At 47.6% G+C, this 14530-nt stretch overlaps 1 protein-coding gene across 1 annotated transcript in view; it reads left to right on the top strand.

Annotated features, from left to right (window-relative positions):
- Window positions 1–14530, top strand: part of PAX5 (paired box 5) — a 176340-nt gene that overhangs the window by 55084 nt on the left and 106726 nt on the right. Inside the window, exon 6 of the mRNA XM_059926497.1 lies at window positions 1733–1908. Coding sequence (XP_059782480.1) covers window positions 1733–1908 — 176 coding nt within the window. The remainder of the gene's footprint in view (window positions 1–1732; window positions 1909–14530) is intronic.

Below are 14530 nucleotides of genomic sequence, written 5' to 3'. Positions count from 1 at the left end.
AGGCCATTTCCTCACTGGAATCTTTCATCCTCCTTGTTTTCTCTCATTTTGAATGGGTCAAGCCCAAAGCTCATGAAAGATATTTCAACCCATTTAATTTTTAATTGATAATTCCTAGTATTTTCTCTGAAATGTAGGCATTATCACGGTGAAGAGCTAACAATACAGAACCCATAGAGAACTTAATCCTGTGCTTTCTTAGTAATTTACATTTTGTTGAATAGTCAATACATTTAAAGTTCTATAACGAAACAAAACAAAACAAAACAAGCATGCTTTGAAAAGTCTCCCTCCCCTTTGCCTCCATCCATTTAGCTCCTACCTCCCTGAATGAGTAACCACTCTAAATGTTTCTCGTGCTGCCTTCCAGAGCCATATATGTGTGTGTGTGTATACACATACACACACACACAATGTGTGTAAAGTTTTATTTTCTTCCTTTTTTACACAAAACGTTGTATATGTTTTTTTTTGATAAATTTATTTATTTTATTTACTTATTTTTGGCTGCGTTGGGTCTTCATTGCTGCGCGCGGGCTTTCTGTAGTTGTGGTGAGCGGGGGCTACTCCTCGTTGCGGTGCATGGCCTTCTCATTGCCATGGCTTCTTTTGTTGCGGAGCACGGGCTCTAGGGCGCACGGGCTTCAGTAGTTGCAGCACATGGGCTCAGTAGTTGTAGCTCGCAGACTGTAGAGCACAGGCTCAGTAGTTGTGGCACATGAGCTTTGTTGCTCCGTGGCATGTAGGATCTTCCGGGATCAGGGCTCGAACCCATGTCCCCTGCATTGACAGGCGGATTCTTAACCACTGCGCCACCAGGGAAGCCCAACACGTTGTATATTATACATGCTGTGCTGCATCTTGTTTATTTATTTTTCATTTAACGATGAATCTTGAAGATCTTTCCATATCAATTCACAGATGGAATCCTCTTTCCTTTTTGTTGCCATACAGTATTCTACTGTGTAAGCATACCATAACTTATTTAACCAGCTCCTACAAATAAACTCTTGGGTTGTTTCCAGTCTTTTGCTACTAGAACCTTGCATATATATTACTTCCCATATGTGTAAGTCTAACTATAAAACAATTTCCCAGAGGTACAATTGCTCTGTCAAAGGGAACTTGCATTTGTGATCTTGATAGATTTTATCAAATTGTCCATCACAGGTGTGTGATCAGTAGACTCCCATCAGAATTGTGTGAGAGCATCTGTTTCCTTACAGCCTTCCTAACACAGTGTTTTGTTGGCTGGTCACATGATGTGGTGGCAGTTGTTCCGGGGAAGGGCGTCAGCTCTGGGAAAAAACTATACCTCCAAGGGGATCTTCAGAGCAGGAGAGGTGGTGGCACCTGGTGGTTAAGCCTCTGAGTCAACCCGATCTCCAGTCCTCAGGCAAATCAGTTAATCTCTCTAGGCCTCAATTTTCTTATCTGCAAAATGGGGGAAATAATGCCATCTACATAGGGTTCATTGTGAGGATTAGATACAATGACGCATGCTTCATGCAGGGCCTGGCCTGTGACTGTGGGAAGCTGGCTCTGGCCTAACCAGCAGGGCAACCTTGGCCAAAGACCCCCCTGTCTGAACCCCTGTCTGTTTCCTCTCTCATCAAGGGAGGAGCTGGGCTCTTGGGTCTCTCAGGCCCTCTTCCCAATCCAGGGTCTGACATGTCTTCCCCAGCAGCTTGCGTGACCTGCACTCACCCCTCCTCTCTCATGCTCATCAAAGGTATTCAGGAGTCTCCTGTGCCGAACGGTCACTCACTGCCGGGCAGAGATTTCCTCCGGAAGCAGATGCGGGGAGACCTGTTCACGCAGCAGCAGCTGGAGGTGCTGGACCGCGTGTTTGAGAGGCAGCACTACTCGGACATCTTCACCACCGCAGAGCCCATCAAGCCCGAGCAGGTATGCCCCCGACTCGCTGCCTCCACACCTGCCACCTGCACGCAGGCCTGGGTGACCCACCCAAAGACATTCAGTGGGGAGTGGGTGAGAGTGCCAGCTTCTACTCAGAGCCGGGCTTCTCGTTCTCCGCCAAACGTGGCCAGTGGCAGCATCCCACAAGGTCTGGAGGATGTGTCTGGGGCATCTGCAATTGCTTGCCCTGGTGCCTCCTCTCTCTGGCCGGCGGGGGGTTTTGCCGTGTCTGGCTGCTCTGCCATTGCTGAGGGGTGGTGTCTTTTCCCAGGGCTCTTTGCACAGGGTGGTGTAATGATCTTCTGGGCCACTTGAGGTGGTCTTGGGTCATTATCCTGTCAGTCAGGGTGCAGGTGGAAATACGTAAGCACCGTATCGCCATAAACCAGGTTATGATGACACTGGTGTGTCCCCTACTGTCAGCCTTCTCGTCACGTTGTCCTGTCATGCTTTTAGAACTGAATCCAAGAGTCTGGAAATAAGGAAGTGTCTCATTGGACAAACTCGCAGCTGGGTCATTTGCAAGAGAGGGAAGGAAGCAGGATGATCCCTTGCTGAGCAGCTCCCTGCTCTAACCTGGGCCGAGAAGCAGTCACTGCCTGTGGCTGCAGAGATGGCATCAGAAAGGCTCTGCCCAGTGAGAGGCTCTTGGGGCCTGGATAAGGTCCCCCCAGTACCAGATTCGATTCAGGAGACTGTTTCCTGGTGCCCCGTCTGTGACAGGCTTTGGGCTTATACCTCGCAGGCACGGGTGGCTCAGACTTGGCTCCTGCCTGCTGAGAGCTCCCACCTGGTGGGTGAGTCACAGAGGCCTGTGAGTAGTAACTTTCCCCAGCACTTGCTGGCTGGTCCTCGTGGGGAGGACTGGCCTGCTGAGCTTCCTCTACAGGCTGATTAGGTGATGCTTCTGAAGTTTTCCCAAAGAGCCACTCAAAACAGTATAGGCTGCAACACAGGCTCCTGTGGAGAGAATAGGTGCTGGAGGGGACCTTGGACGGGGAGGAGTGAGCAAGGCCTCAGGGACCACCATCCTATGATAGTCTGGCTGTCTCTGTGCAGTTCCTATGAGGGCTCTCACAGACCATCTAGCTACTTTGTTTTCAGACGGGGAAACTGAAACTCTTTGCCCAGAGAGGCAAAGAGACTTGCCTAAGGCCACCCAGCAAGTCATGTATTCACTTAACAAACACTGATGAGTGTTTATTATGTGCAAGGCATGGAGCCAGTCACTAGGTACATGAGTGAACAAGACAGGCTTGGATCTGCCCTCAGGGAGCCTACAGATGTGTAGAAGAATCACAGTAAAGAAGGATTACTCAAAGGGTCACGGATTACAGATGCACTAGGCGCTGAGGAGGGGATGTCTGAGGTGCTCTAAAGGGATAAAGCAGATGCTGAGCCAGCCTGGAGGCCACAATGGCTTATGCTGAGCCCCGAAGGGATGTGGTGGGGAGAACGTGCCTGGCAGAGGGAATAGCGAGTGCAAAGACCCTGAGGTCAGGGGCAGTGTGGCAGGAGTGAGGAATGGAAAGAAAGTGTGGCTGGGCTTCAGGGAGTGGGCTGGGGAGGGTGGGAGGAGACTCTGGGGAGCTGGGCCTGGTCTCGTAGACTGTGCTCAGGATTTCAGTCTTTCTCCTGCAAGTCGAGTGACACCTCCTCTGGGAATGACATAGTCGTGTGTGCTGGTAAGAGCTGATCTCACACGCTCTAGTTCCTGGGCTTCAGGGAGTCTGTTTCCATCACAGGCAGCCTCTCCCACTCAGAGCCCTTCGGAGAGATGGCCGAAGCCACATTCCATCTGACCCAGGAGGAGAAAGAAAAGAAACTCAACCCGGAACCTTCCTTGGATGAGGCCTACATTTCCCTCCAGAATCTGGGAGAAAAATTACCTGCAAACCTTTGACAATATTACAGAATTTTAGAGCCAGCAGGGACTAAAGAAGCAAGCTATCAACCCCCTCATTTTCTAGAGGCCCAGAGAAAGGATAGGGTTTGTCTGAGGTCACCCAGCAAGTGAGGGCAATACCTCTGCACAAAACCTCTGGCATTTCTATTAAGCCCTTATTTACTTAATTCATTAGGTGAATTAACACATTAGGTGTTAGGGATTGTGTTTCCCTGTGTTTCATGTGATTCTCATGGAAACTCAGAGCCTAATCATAGTTCATCCAGCATGGAATGCCCTGGAAGCCTGGGCAGACTATAGGGCTTCGTATGTGACAGGAGTTCATCCAGGTATCCATTCACTCACTTGCTCAGGCGCTCAGATGCTCATTTATCCAGCGTATTTCTTACATGCTGGCTGTGAGCCTGGCACAGTGCCGGCACCCAGGGCAGGGAGGGCGGGATGAATCAGGCATCAGCTCAGCCTCCAGCCGCACAGGGGCAGTGTGACATGGACTCATAACCTCCTAGGTGAGGGAGAAGGTTCTATGGACCCTGATGAATGGAGATGTTGCCTCTGCTGGGAGCACAGGGAGGAAGTCATGGAGGAGGCGACATTAGGGGACAGGTCATTAGGCCCATGTAGAGGTGGGCCTCAGGGGAGGAGACCTGAATCACAAACTCTGTTTCTAGCAGTCTGGCCATGCAGTGTCCTTCAGAATGACGTGGACACGCTGAGGGCCTGTCTGACCGTGTGGGTTCTGAGGCAGGGCCTGCCGATAGGATAATGACTGACTCAGTGCTTTCTGGTTAATCTGCTTCACCTCCCCGTAATGGGGCGTAATGAGGAGAGACGGGAGGTGAGGCCACGGGGCTGCCGGGCACACACGCAGGCACTGGACTATGAATGACATACCCTTGCTCCCCACTCCCAGTCACTTTGGACAAATGTCGGCCGAGCAAGGGGCCACAGGCTGGTAAGGGATGCGTCAAGGGTACGGGTTCCTTGAGCCCCTCGTGCCCGCTGGCGACCTTGCCTTGTGAGCCCAGAGTGTGTGGTGGCGGTGCCAGGAAGGGGCCCAGAGCTCTGTCTGCTGATACTGACCCCTCTTCCGTTTGTGAGCATCTGGTCTCCACGGTCTAGTGGCAGTCTGTGGGGAAGAAAGATCGTGTGCCGGCCTTGGAGATGGGGGAGTTTGACTTGAGACTGGCTTCTGCCCGGCTGGGCAAGTCACTTTTTCTCTGGACCTCCGTTGCCATATCTGGGACAGTAGTAATTGTGATGGTGACAACAACAGCACAGCAATAGCCTAACAATAGCGGCAGTGATCCTCCTCACCTATGTGTGATCCTCTACAGTCATCTAAGGTCTTTCACATCCATCCTCTCATCGGACTCTCTGTGTAACTGCCTGCTACACAGGTTAAGCAAGATTTGTGAGCTCCATTTTGCGACTGGAACATTTTTTTCCAGACTGTTCACCCCATTTTCAGGCCCAAAGGGAACTTGTCGAGGATGCAGAGCTGGAATCTGACCTCAAGATCTTTTGTCCATCTTGTGCAAGATGGTTACATGGGCCTCCATGTCCCCAAACAATTCTAGGGGCCAGTTTTCTGACTGGCTGGTTTTCAGAACTGGCCTTTTGCAGCTAGAGTCTGCTGGTCATTGTAGAACCCTCAGATTCTTGCCATAGGCTTGGGTGGTCAAATCCTCCTTAATCACCCACCCCTAACTGCCCAAGGGAAGAACATTCCTCTTCAGGGCCAGGCTGGAGTCCCGCCTGTCACTTCCACGATCTCAGAGCCTGCCCTCACCTGGCTGCTTTTCCTGGAAGATCTGCCCTGGGTGGGTGGGCCCAGGCTTCTCCCTTTTTTAAATAAATTTATTTATTCATTGGCTACGTTGGGTCTTCATTGCTGTGCTCGGGCTTTTTCTAGTTGTGGCGAGCGGGGGCTACTCTTCGTTGCTGTGTGCGGGCTTCTCACTTCGGTGGCTTCTCTTGTTGTGGCGCACGGGCTCTAGGCTCATGGACTTCAGTAGTTGTGACACGCAGGCTCAGTAGTTGTGGCTCGCGGGCTCTAGAGCACAGGCTCAGTAGTTGTGGCGCACGGGCTTAGTTGCTCCGCGGCATGTGGGATCTTCCCGGACCAGGGCTTGAACCCATGTCCCCTGCATTGGCAGGTGGATTCTTAACCACTGCGCCACCAGAGAAGTCCCAGGCTTCTCCCTTTTATGAGGGAACTTAGTAAACCCTTGTCCCTGGGTGGAAGGGGTTAATATATACACACTCCTGGGGCAATGAAACACTTCCTTTTCAAAATAGTTATTGAAAAAGCAATTCTGTTTTCCCTACACGTGGAGTGAGTAAAAATCACCTGGAGAAGAAGAGAAAAAAAAAAAGGAAACAATGGTGGGTGGTACGTGTGCGTGTGTTTCGAACAGTGGCGTCTGTTTCAGTAAAAGTTGCATTGACGCTGTGGTGGGTGCTGAGCTCCTGGCGGGAGCTGGTCCCTCCTCTGGCCACCAGGAAGGCCGCCACCAAGCACAGCCTGCCGTATTTACTCTCGGCAGACTATTAACCAACACTAGGCTATTAATCTGGCTTTTGAGCCTTCACTAAAGCCCATAAAAGCTCACAGTTGTCAAATGGAGTTCATTTTAATTTCCTTTCAATCACAGTAAATTATTCAGGTGATAAATCAGCTGGAGCAGCCTCCTGGCTGTAATAGAAACCCTAATTCCTGGCTAATTATCCAGCCCATTGCTGCCAACAGATCAATACGGGCGCAAAATGGAACAGGCCCAGGGCCCTCCCTCCCATCGGGCCAGAGACAGAAAGACAGCTGGGGAAGGGGGACGTGCTGCTGACCTCTCAGGAAGTTCAAAGGTCATGGAAGGTTAAACCGGGAGAAGTCCTGTCCCTTGTCTAACAGAGAAGTCACCAGAAATGCCTCCTGCTCTCATAAGCTGCTTTGCCCTCTGAACGGTGGCATTTCTCCAGGCTGGTGGGCCTGGGACTGAGCATTGCCTACTCTTGTGGGCGTCCTCCTCCTGGGGAGGGGCTGGTTTGTGTTTCTGAGCATGACTGAGCTTGGTCATCAGAGATGGCTTGAACCCTCCCTGAGTCAGAAAAAGGGCTGGGGACTGTGGAGAAAACGATGAGGTGGTGGTGGGCATGCTTTCTTTCTTCAGGGAGCTCCAGGAGAGAGGGTGGGGAGAGAAGGGAGCGAGGAGACAGGTGTGCCAGGCTAAGAATGGGGGAAGGCTTCCTGGAGGAGGTGTCATTCATGCTGTGCCTTGAGGGATGGGCAGAATCCAGCTCTGTGGAGAAGGTAGAGTTGGTTGGAGAGGGCATTCTAGGCAGAAGGAACGGCACGGATGAAGGCATGGAGGAGTGCAAGTGCGGCAGGGAACTGCAGGCCGGTCTAGGTGGTTGGAATATGGGCTGAGTGAAAGAAAGTCAGAGACAACGGGGCTGGAGAAGCAGGAGGGCCCTAAACCCCAGAGTGCTGGAAGGTGGAGGTGAGGAGGTTTGGCTTTGCTTTGGGGGCAGTGTGCCCTGAAGGGCCCCGAGTCTGTAGCCTGGACTAGTCTGCTCTCCTGGAAACAACCTTCAGTGGGGCTCCTGCCTCTTGTCCTGTCCCTGCTGCACTGTTGGCTTTCTCTTCCTGAAGCTCATCCTCGCATACTAGCCCCTCGTGGCTTCCCACTGCTCACAACCTCAATCCCAGCTCTTCGTCTTCAGCGTGACCCTTCACCACTCCCACAGCCCTCTGCTTGCCTACAAGAGGCTCCGGCTGAAGCCGGGCCTAACCCCTCACTGCTCCTCATGGGCTGGGCTCCTCCTGTCCGAGGGGGCCACAGACGATGGGCTGGCGTGTGCATGTGTGTGTGTGCGTGCCTGTGCGTATGCGCGGGCACGGGAACCCCAGGGATGGCTCTGAGCATGCAGGGTGGCAGGGACTGCAGTTATTATTACTTTCTTGATGTTGTTGTTCTCACTCCAAACTCCTGCTCACAGTTTCTCCGAATGGAACATCCTTTCAGTCTGTTTCTAAATCTATGCAGTCCAGCCCCAGCAGGAGTCCTGCCTGCCCTGGGAGGCCTTCATTGACCCACTTAGCCTGCACTGACTTACCTCTTGTCTGAGTTCATAAATGCACCGGGTTCTAATCATTACTGTAGTAATTGTTGTAGCAACTGTGTATTCATTTCTGACCATGGGCCTGGCTCTGTTCTGAGGAGAACGCTTGTAGCCCCATCTCATTACAAAGTCACAGAGCTCCTATTACCCCCACTGTGCAGACAGGACGGCTGAGGCTTGGTGAGATCAGTGCAATGACTCAGCCACAGGGCACAGTAAGTGTGGAGCCAAGTCGGAAGCCAGGTCCAGAGTCCAGGCTGGTAGCCACTGGGTTACCCCCAGTGGCAGCACAATTAGGCTGCCCACCGATTCTTCCGGGTGGGCAGTGTCCTAGAGATACACCCTGAGGGTCCAGTCTGCTCACCCTGGGAGCTATGCATGAATTAGGAAGTGCTGGGTCTGCCCGCAAACCAATATAGTCTCTGGAGGTATGAACCAAAGTCGGGGCAGTGACTGTCCCCTTCTACTCTGAGCTAGCTGTGCTCCTCTCACTCTGCCCCTCCCCTCGTAGGGCTGTGCTCAGGGCCAGGCTCCTCCACTGCAGACAAAATAGAGTTTGCTCGGAAGAGGTGATTAAAAGTCTTACCTAGGAGGGATGACTGGAGAAATTAGGGCTGTTTGGTCTGAAGAAGGGAAGACTTGGGGGTGTGAGCAAGGAAGGAAACAAGCTAAGAGAACTTTCTAATAGCCCAAGCTTTCTCACAGTGGAGTGGGCTTCCTTGGGAAGTAGTGAGCTTCCCGTCACTGGAGGCATATAAGGAGAATCTATCCTTTTTCATATATGCTGTATTAAAAGTTTAAGAATCCACAGAGTTGGGAGATTGGGATGGATATATACACACTACAATATGTAAAATAGATAACTAATAAGGACCTACTGTATAGCACAGGGAACTCTACTCAATACTCTGTAATGACCTATATGGGAAAGAATCTAAAAAAGAGTGGTTATAAGTATATGTATAACTGAATCACTTTGCTGTACACATGAAACTAAAACAACATTGTAAATCAACTATACCCCAATTTAAAAAAAAAAAGAATCCACGGAGGGCTTGATTAGCTAAAAGTCAAGGTCCTTCCAACCTGAAAGAATGATTCTAAGGTAAGAAGAGTGAGAAGGTCCACTGGGAAGAGGGGAAGGGGTAGGGGAGGCAACAAAAGGAGAAGACCTTTCATGCTGCAGCATGACAGGGACACTGAAGGGCGGTTTCCCCTCAGGGATCCTCACTAGGGTAGGCAGAGAGGCCTGGGTCACAGGGGCCATGGCTCTGAGCAGTGAAGGGCTGGAGACTGCAAGGTCTTGGGAGGCCAATGATGAGTCCAGCTCTGCCAGTGCACAGAGCAGGGCTGGGGTTTCTGGTGAAGACACCAGGGCCAGAAGCCTGGATAGCAGTGGCTGGTGCCAGCCTCACCGCCCACACACAGTACCGGCATCCTCTGCCCAGGAGTTCATGGCCAGACCCGTCGGGGGTAGGGAGTGGAGCGGAGGATTAAACAGACGGTGTCCTGCCAGCAGGTGCCACTGCCTGCAGGGGGGCTGGCAGAGTGTGAGGCATAATTGAAGGTAGAGGAATTACTAATTGAAAAACTCCAATAACCTTTCACATAGCACTCTTGCTCCCAGCGACCCTATGAGGTAGAGTATATGCAGTATAATCTTCATGTGGCAGATGAGGAAACTGAGGCAGAGAGAGATTAAAGTAACATGCCCCAAATGATGTAGCTAGTAAGACTGCCACATTCCCTGCTTCCTGCCTTTTGTGGGTGTAGACAGTTCTCTGGAGTCAGCTCCCTGACCCCTGCAGGTATAGACATCTGAGTGATTGATTTCATTCAATGGAGTGAATGAAATCACTCAATTATGGAGTACCTGCTCTGTGCCAAGTGCTGTGCTAAGTGCTGGGGACACAGCAGCAACAAAGATGTGGTTCCTAGAATTTACCCAATAGCAATGGAGACAAATTTTTTTTTTTAATAAACTTATTTATTTATTTATTTATTGGCTGCATTGGGTCTTCGTTGTTCCATGTGGGCTTTCTCTAGTTGCGGTGAGCGGAGGCTACTCTTCCTTGAGGTGCGTGGGCTTCTCATTGCAGTGGCTTCTCTTGTTGCAGAGCACGGGCTCTAGGTGCACGGGCTTCAGTAGTTGTGGCACATGGGCTCAGTAGTTGTGGCTCACGGGCTCAGTAGTTGTGGCACACAGGCTTAGTTGCTCCGTGGCATGTGGGATCTTCCCGGACCAGGGCTCGAACCTGTGTCCCTGCATTGGCAGGCAGATTCTTAACCACTGCGCCACCAGGGAAGTCCTGGAGACAGATTTTAGCAAAAGAATTATGCCAGTAAAAACAGTATATCATTACCAGTAATTACAGAACATGATGGGTGCTGTGAAGAGACAGATCAGGGTGTGCTGAGAGTGAAGAGTGGGACCTCATTTAGATGGGAGGTCAGGAATGTCTATCTGAGGATGGCGCCTCTGAGCTCAAGATAGGGAAGGGTGGTGGGAACAGTGTCCCAGGCAGAAGGAACAGCCTGAATGAAGACCTGAGGCTGGAAAGTAACCAAAAGATGTCCCGTGGGTAAGCATGGTATGTGGTATGTGGTACAGTCAGGGAGGTGGTGGGGGACGGCTGTGAGGGGACTTGTGGACCAGGGCCAGGGGCTTGGGTTTTATCGTGAAAGTAAGGAGAAGCCTCTGCAAGATTTTAATCCAGGGACTAGCAGGATCTAATCCAATATGGATTAGAAGATTATTCTGGCTGCTGTGAGGAGACTTGGAGTGTTGGTAGGCTATTGCCAAGGTGCAGACAATGTCACTGCATCCCTGGAAATCATTGCCTGCCCTGTCTGGGGCTGACCTTCTCTCCAGTCCATGGCAGCACCCATGAGAGGAGCTACAGGAGGGTGGAGAGAGAGTGGTAGTGGCAGGAGAAGGGTAAGAATTCTCTACCCAGTTCTTCCCAGGATGAGAGGGGCTAGAATCCTGAACACTGAGATGCTTAAGCGAGATTTAACTTGGATATCATCTTGCCTTTGAAATGAGATAATGACAGGTCTTATGCTGGAATTCTTGCTTCCTAGATCTCTAGAGGTACTGGGTGCCTCTATACCAGCCATACTGTCCCTTATCCTTCTACTGTCATCATCTCAAAGTGACCCAAGGGTGAAAATTACATGGACTGTGTGGGATCTCAGCTTTGCTCTGAGGATCTTGCCTGAGGATGCCCAATTTTCTGCCCAAGAAAAATCATGCCTGTTTTGCAAGACTGGGGAATGTTTGAGGGAACACTGAGCAAGTTGCCATTGTGTAAAAGCATGGGATGGACCGCTGGGCTTTCATAATGGCTCTTGGGCTAGTCACTTCTCTCTGGGTCATGGTTTCTGCATTTGGGGTGGGGGATTAGCCTGGGTCATCCTTGAGATCCATTCTAGCTCTAACATTCTGTGAGAGCTAAAACAAATTGGGAATTCATCTCTTATTTTTATTTTGACTTGTTTACATTTTTTTCTTCCTGTCTGTTCCACTCTTTTAGATGACAGGCAAATTCTGTGTATGTGGGGTTTAAAGATTACAAGCGAATTGTCAAAGAGCTGCCTGTGCCTTGCTGGGTTGTTCTTTCATTCATTTATTCATTCATTCATCCAAGAAACTTTTACAGATGTGCCATGTCAGTGACATTGACCACCTGCGCTGTGCTGTGTGGCATTAAGTAACAGCAATAGATGTAGCCAAAGGTACTATGTGAAAACTGATTTTTGGGTAGAGATATTTCCCCCTAAACAATGCTAACCAATACTTGCAATAAAGAAAGACAAAAAAGCTAACAGAATAGGTAATTCCACTCCTACAGCTTATTTGTCTTGAGAGTGCACTGCAAGTTTGGCTTAAGGAATTTGGTTATTCACAAAGCTCTTTAAAAAAATGCAAACATTATTTTGTAAATTACAAAAACAAAAAACAAAAAAACCTCCATAGAATTTCTGGTTCTGATAACAAGGTCTGACCTATTGCAGACTCCCTCCCATCTTAAACAATAGAAATACTGGATCAAGTATAACAATGAAAAAAAAATATATCTAAATACCTAAATATATATCTATATATCTATATATCTATATATCTATATATAGATATATATATCTGAGGTTTAAATAAAGAGAGAGAAATCCTCTGGAGCTGGAAATTTAGAAGGAGCTCAGAGCCAGAATTCTACATGCATGAGCTAATGTCCCAGTGGCCCAGGGTACTGGTCCTGGATATTGTTCCTAGTGAACAGGGGCTGGAGTTTTGATGATGGTGTTAAGATAGAAGATCCACTCTTAGACCTATGTAATATGGGAGTTGAAACTGAAACTCTTGCTAAAAACTTGAAACCTGGAAGGACCACACTTTCCATGAAATGAACAGTAGGCTGAGGGAAGCAGCAAGGAAGCTTGATTCTGTATGGGACTCAGGGGAGAACCAAAGTTTCCTATGACAAATTGAAATCCAACTATGGCACATACAGGTGTTGCATCTCACTTTATATTACTCGCAAGAAACCAAAGAAGAGAAATTAATATAAAAACTGGGCTCATGTCAGTGAAATTCTTGAGAAGCCGAGCAGAAGCACATGAAAAGTTCTCATCTGGATACTTTCACAGTCCATTACGTACAACGTGCCTACAGAGTAAATGTTAACTACTGAAGATGAGCTCACAATTAAAAAGTTGCAAACCACAGAAGGGCAAGTCAGGAGACATAACCAGGAAAATTAGTACTCCAAGAACCTAAAATACCAGGCAATCTGAAAGGGACAATAAAATGACTAAAGAGATGAAAAAAGGACTAGAAACATTAAAAAAGAACAAAACAACATGAAAAAAGAATAAGCAGATTAGGAAAAGAACCAAATAAATTCTCTAAAAATAAAAAATTTAGTCATCAAAGTTAAAAATTCAATTGATGGGTTAAATAACAGGGTACGACACAGCTGAATAGAAAATTAGTGATTTGGGAGACAGAGCTGAGGAATTTGTCAGGAATGCAGTATAGAAATCTAAAGAGTTGGGAAATATGAAAGAGAGGGTAAGAGATAAAACACTATTTCATGAGAAGGTCCAATATACATCTAATAGTTGCTCTGGAAAAGTAAATAGAAAAAACAGAGATGAGGCAACATTTGAAAAAATAACAGCTAAGGAATTTATAGAACAGAACTGTTGCAAGACGTGTCATTAGATTGAAGAAGCATACTAAATCCCACACAAGTTGAATAACAATAAATGCACATCTAGGCAAAGCTATAGTAAAATTGAAGAACATCAAAGACAAAGAGAAAATTAAAAGCAACCAGAGAGGAAGTATAACTTTTAGATTGACAGGACACTTTTTAAAGCATCAATAGAAGTCAGAAGACAATAGAAAATATCTTCAAATGTTAAGAGATAATAACAATTGATATATCCTCAGATAAATGATCATTTAATAATGAAGGAAAATAAAAACATTTTAAGACAAAGGAGAGTTTACCACTTACACACTCTTGCTGAGCTGCTAAACAATGTACTTCAGTAACAAGGATATGAGAGACTTCCAGTTTTGGCTCTGATGTATAAAGAGCTTGGGAGTCATCACTCCCATATTTGCAGCAAGAAATAAAGCTGAGCAAACTGAACAACAACTATTCTCGACCCATCAGAGAATTAAGGTTGCAGGGCAGACAGCTACTGAAAAATCTGGAAAGACAGGAGAATACAGAGAGTTACAGCTGAGATCTGCCAGATTAACATAAAACCTCATACTAAAGGCCTATTTACCTCAGTTTCTGTACCCTGTCTGTACATCATGTCCAGCTTTCAAAAAAAGTTAGGCAAGAAAAAAACACAGTCTGAAGAGACAAAGTAAGCATCAGAACCGAACTCAGCTATGACAGAGATTTGAGAATTATTAGACAGGGAATTTAAAAATAACTATGATTGATATGTTTAGGGCTCTACTGGAAAAAGTAGACAGCATGAAAAAACAGATTGGCAATGTAAACAGAGAGATGGAAACACTAAGAAAGAATTAAAAAGATGCTAGAAATTTTAAAAATTACAGTGACAAAAATAAAGAAGGCCTTTGATGGGTTCATCCATAGATTGGACACAGTCAAGTAAGGAGTCAGTAAACTTGAAGACATGTCAATAGAAACTTCCCAAAATGAAATGCAAAAGAAAAAAAAAGAATGAAAAAACAAAGGCAGAGGTGGGATGAATCGGGAGATTGGGACTGACACATATACACTAATATGTATAAAATAGATGACTAATTAGAACCTGCTGTATAGCACAGGGAACTCTATGTAGTGCTATGTGGTGACCTAAATGGGAAGGAAATCCAAAAAAGAGGAGATATATGTATACATATGGCTGATTCACTTCACTGTACAGTAGAAACTAACACAACATTGTAAAACAACTATACCCCAATAAAAAGAAAAAAAGAAAAAGAAAAAGCAAAGGCACAAACCAAAAACCAGAACAGAACACAATCCAAGAATTATGGGATAATTTTGAGTGGAATAACATGTGCATAATTGGAATATCAGAGGGAGA

The sequence above is a fragment of the Balaenoptera ricei genome, chromosome 6 (assembly GCF_028023285.1).
Source record: "Balaenoptera ricei isolate mBalRic1 chromosome 6, mBalRic1.hap2, whole genome shotgun sequence".
Taxonomy (NCBI): Eukaryota; Metazoa; Chordata; class Mammalia; order Artiodactyla; family Balaenopteridae; genus Balaenoptera; species Balaenoptera ricei.
The sequence above is the reverse complement of the archived record's forward strand: the minus strand, read 5'-3'. Positions and strand labels throughout refer to the sequence as shown.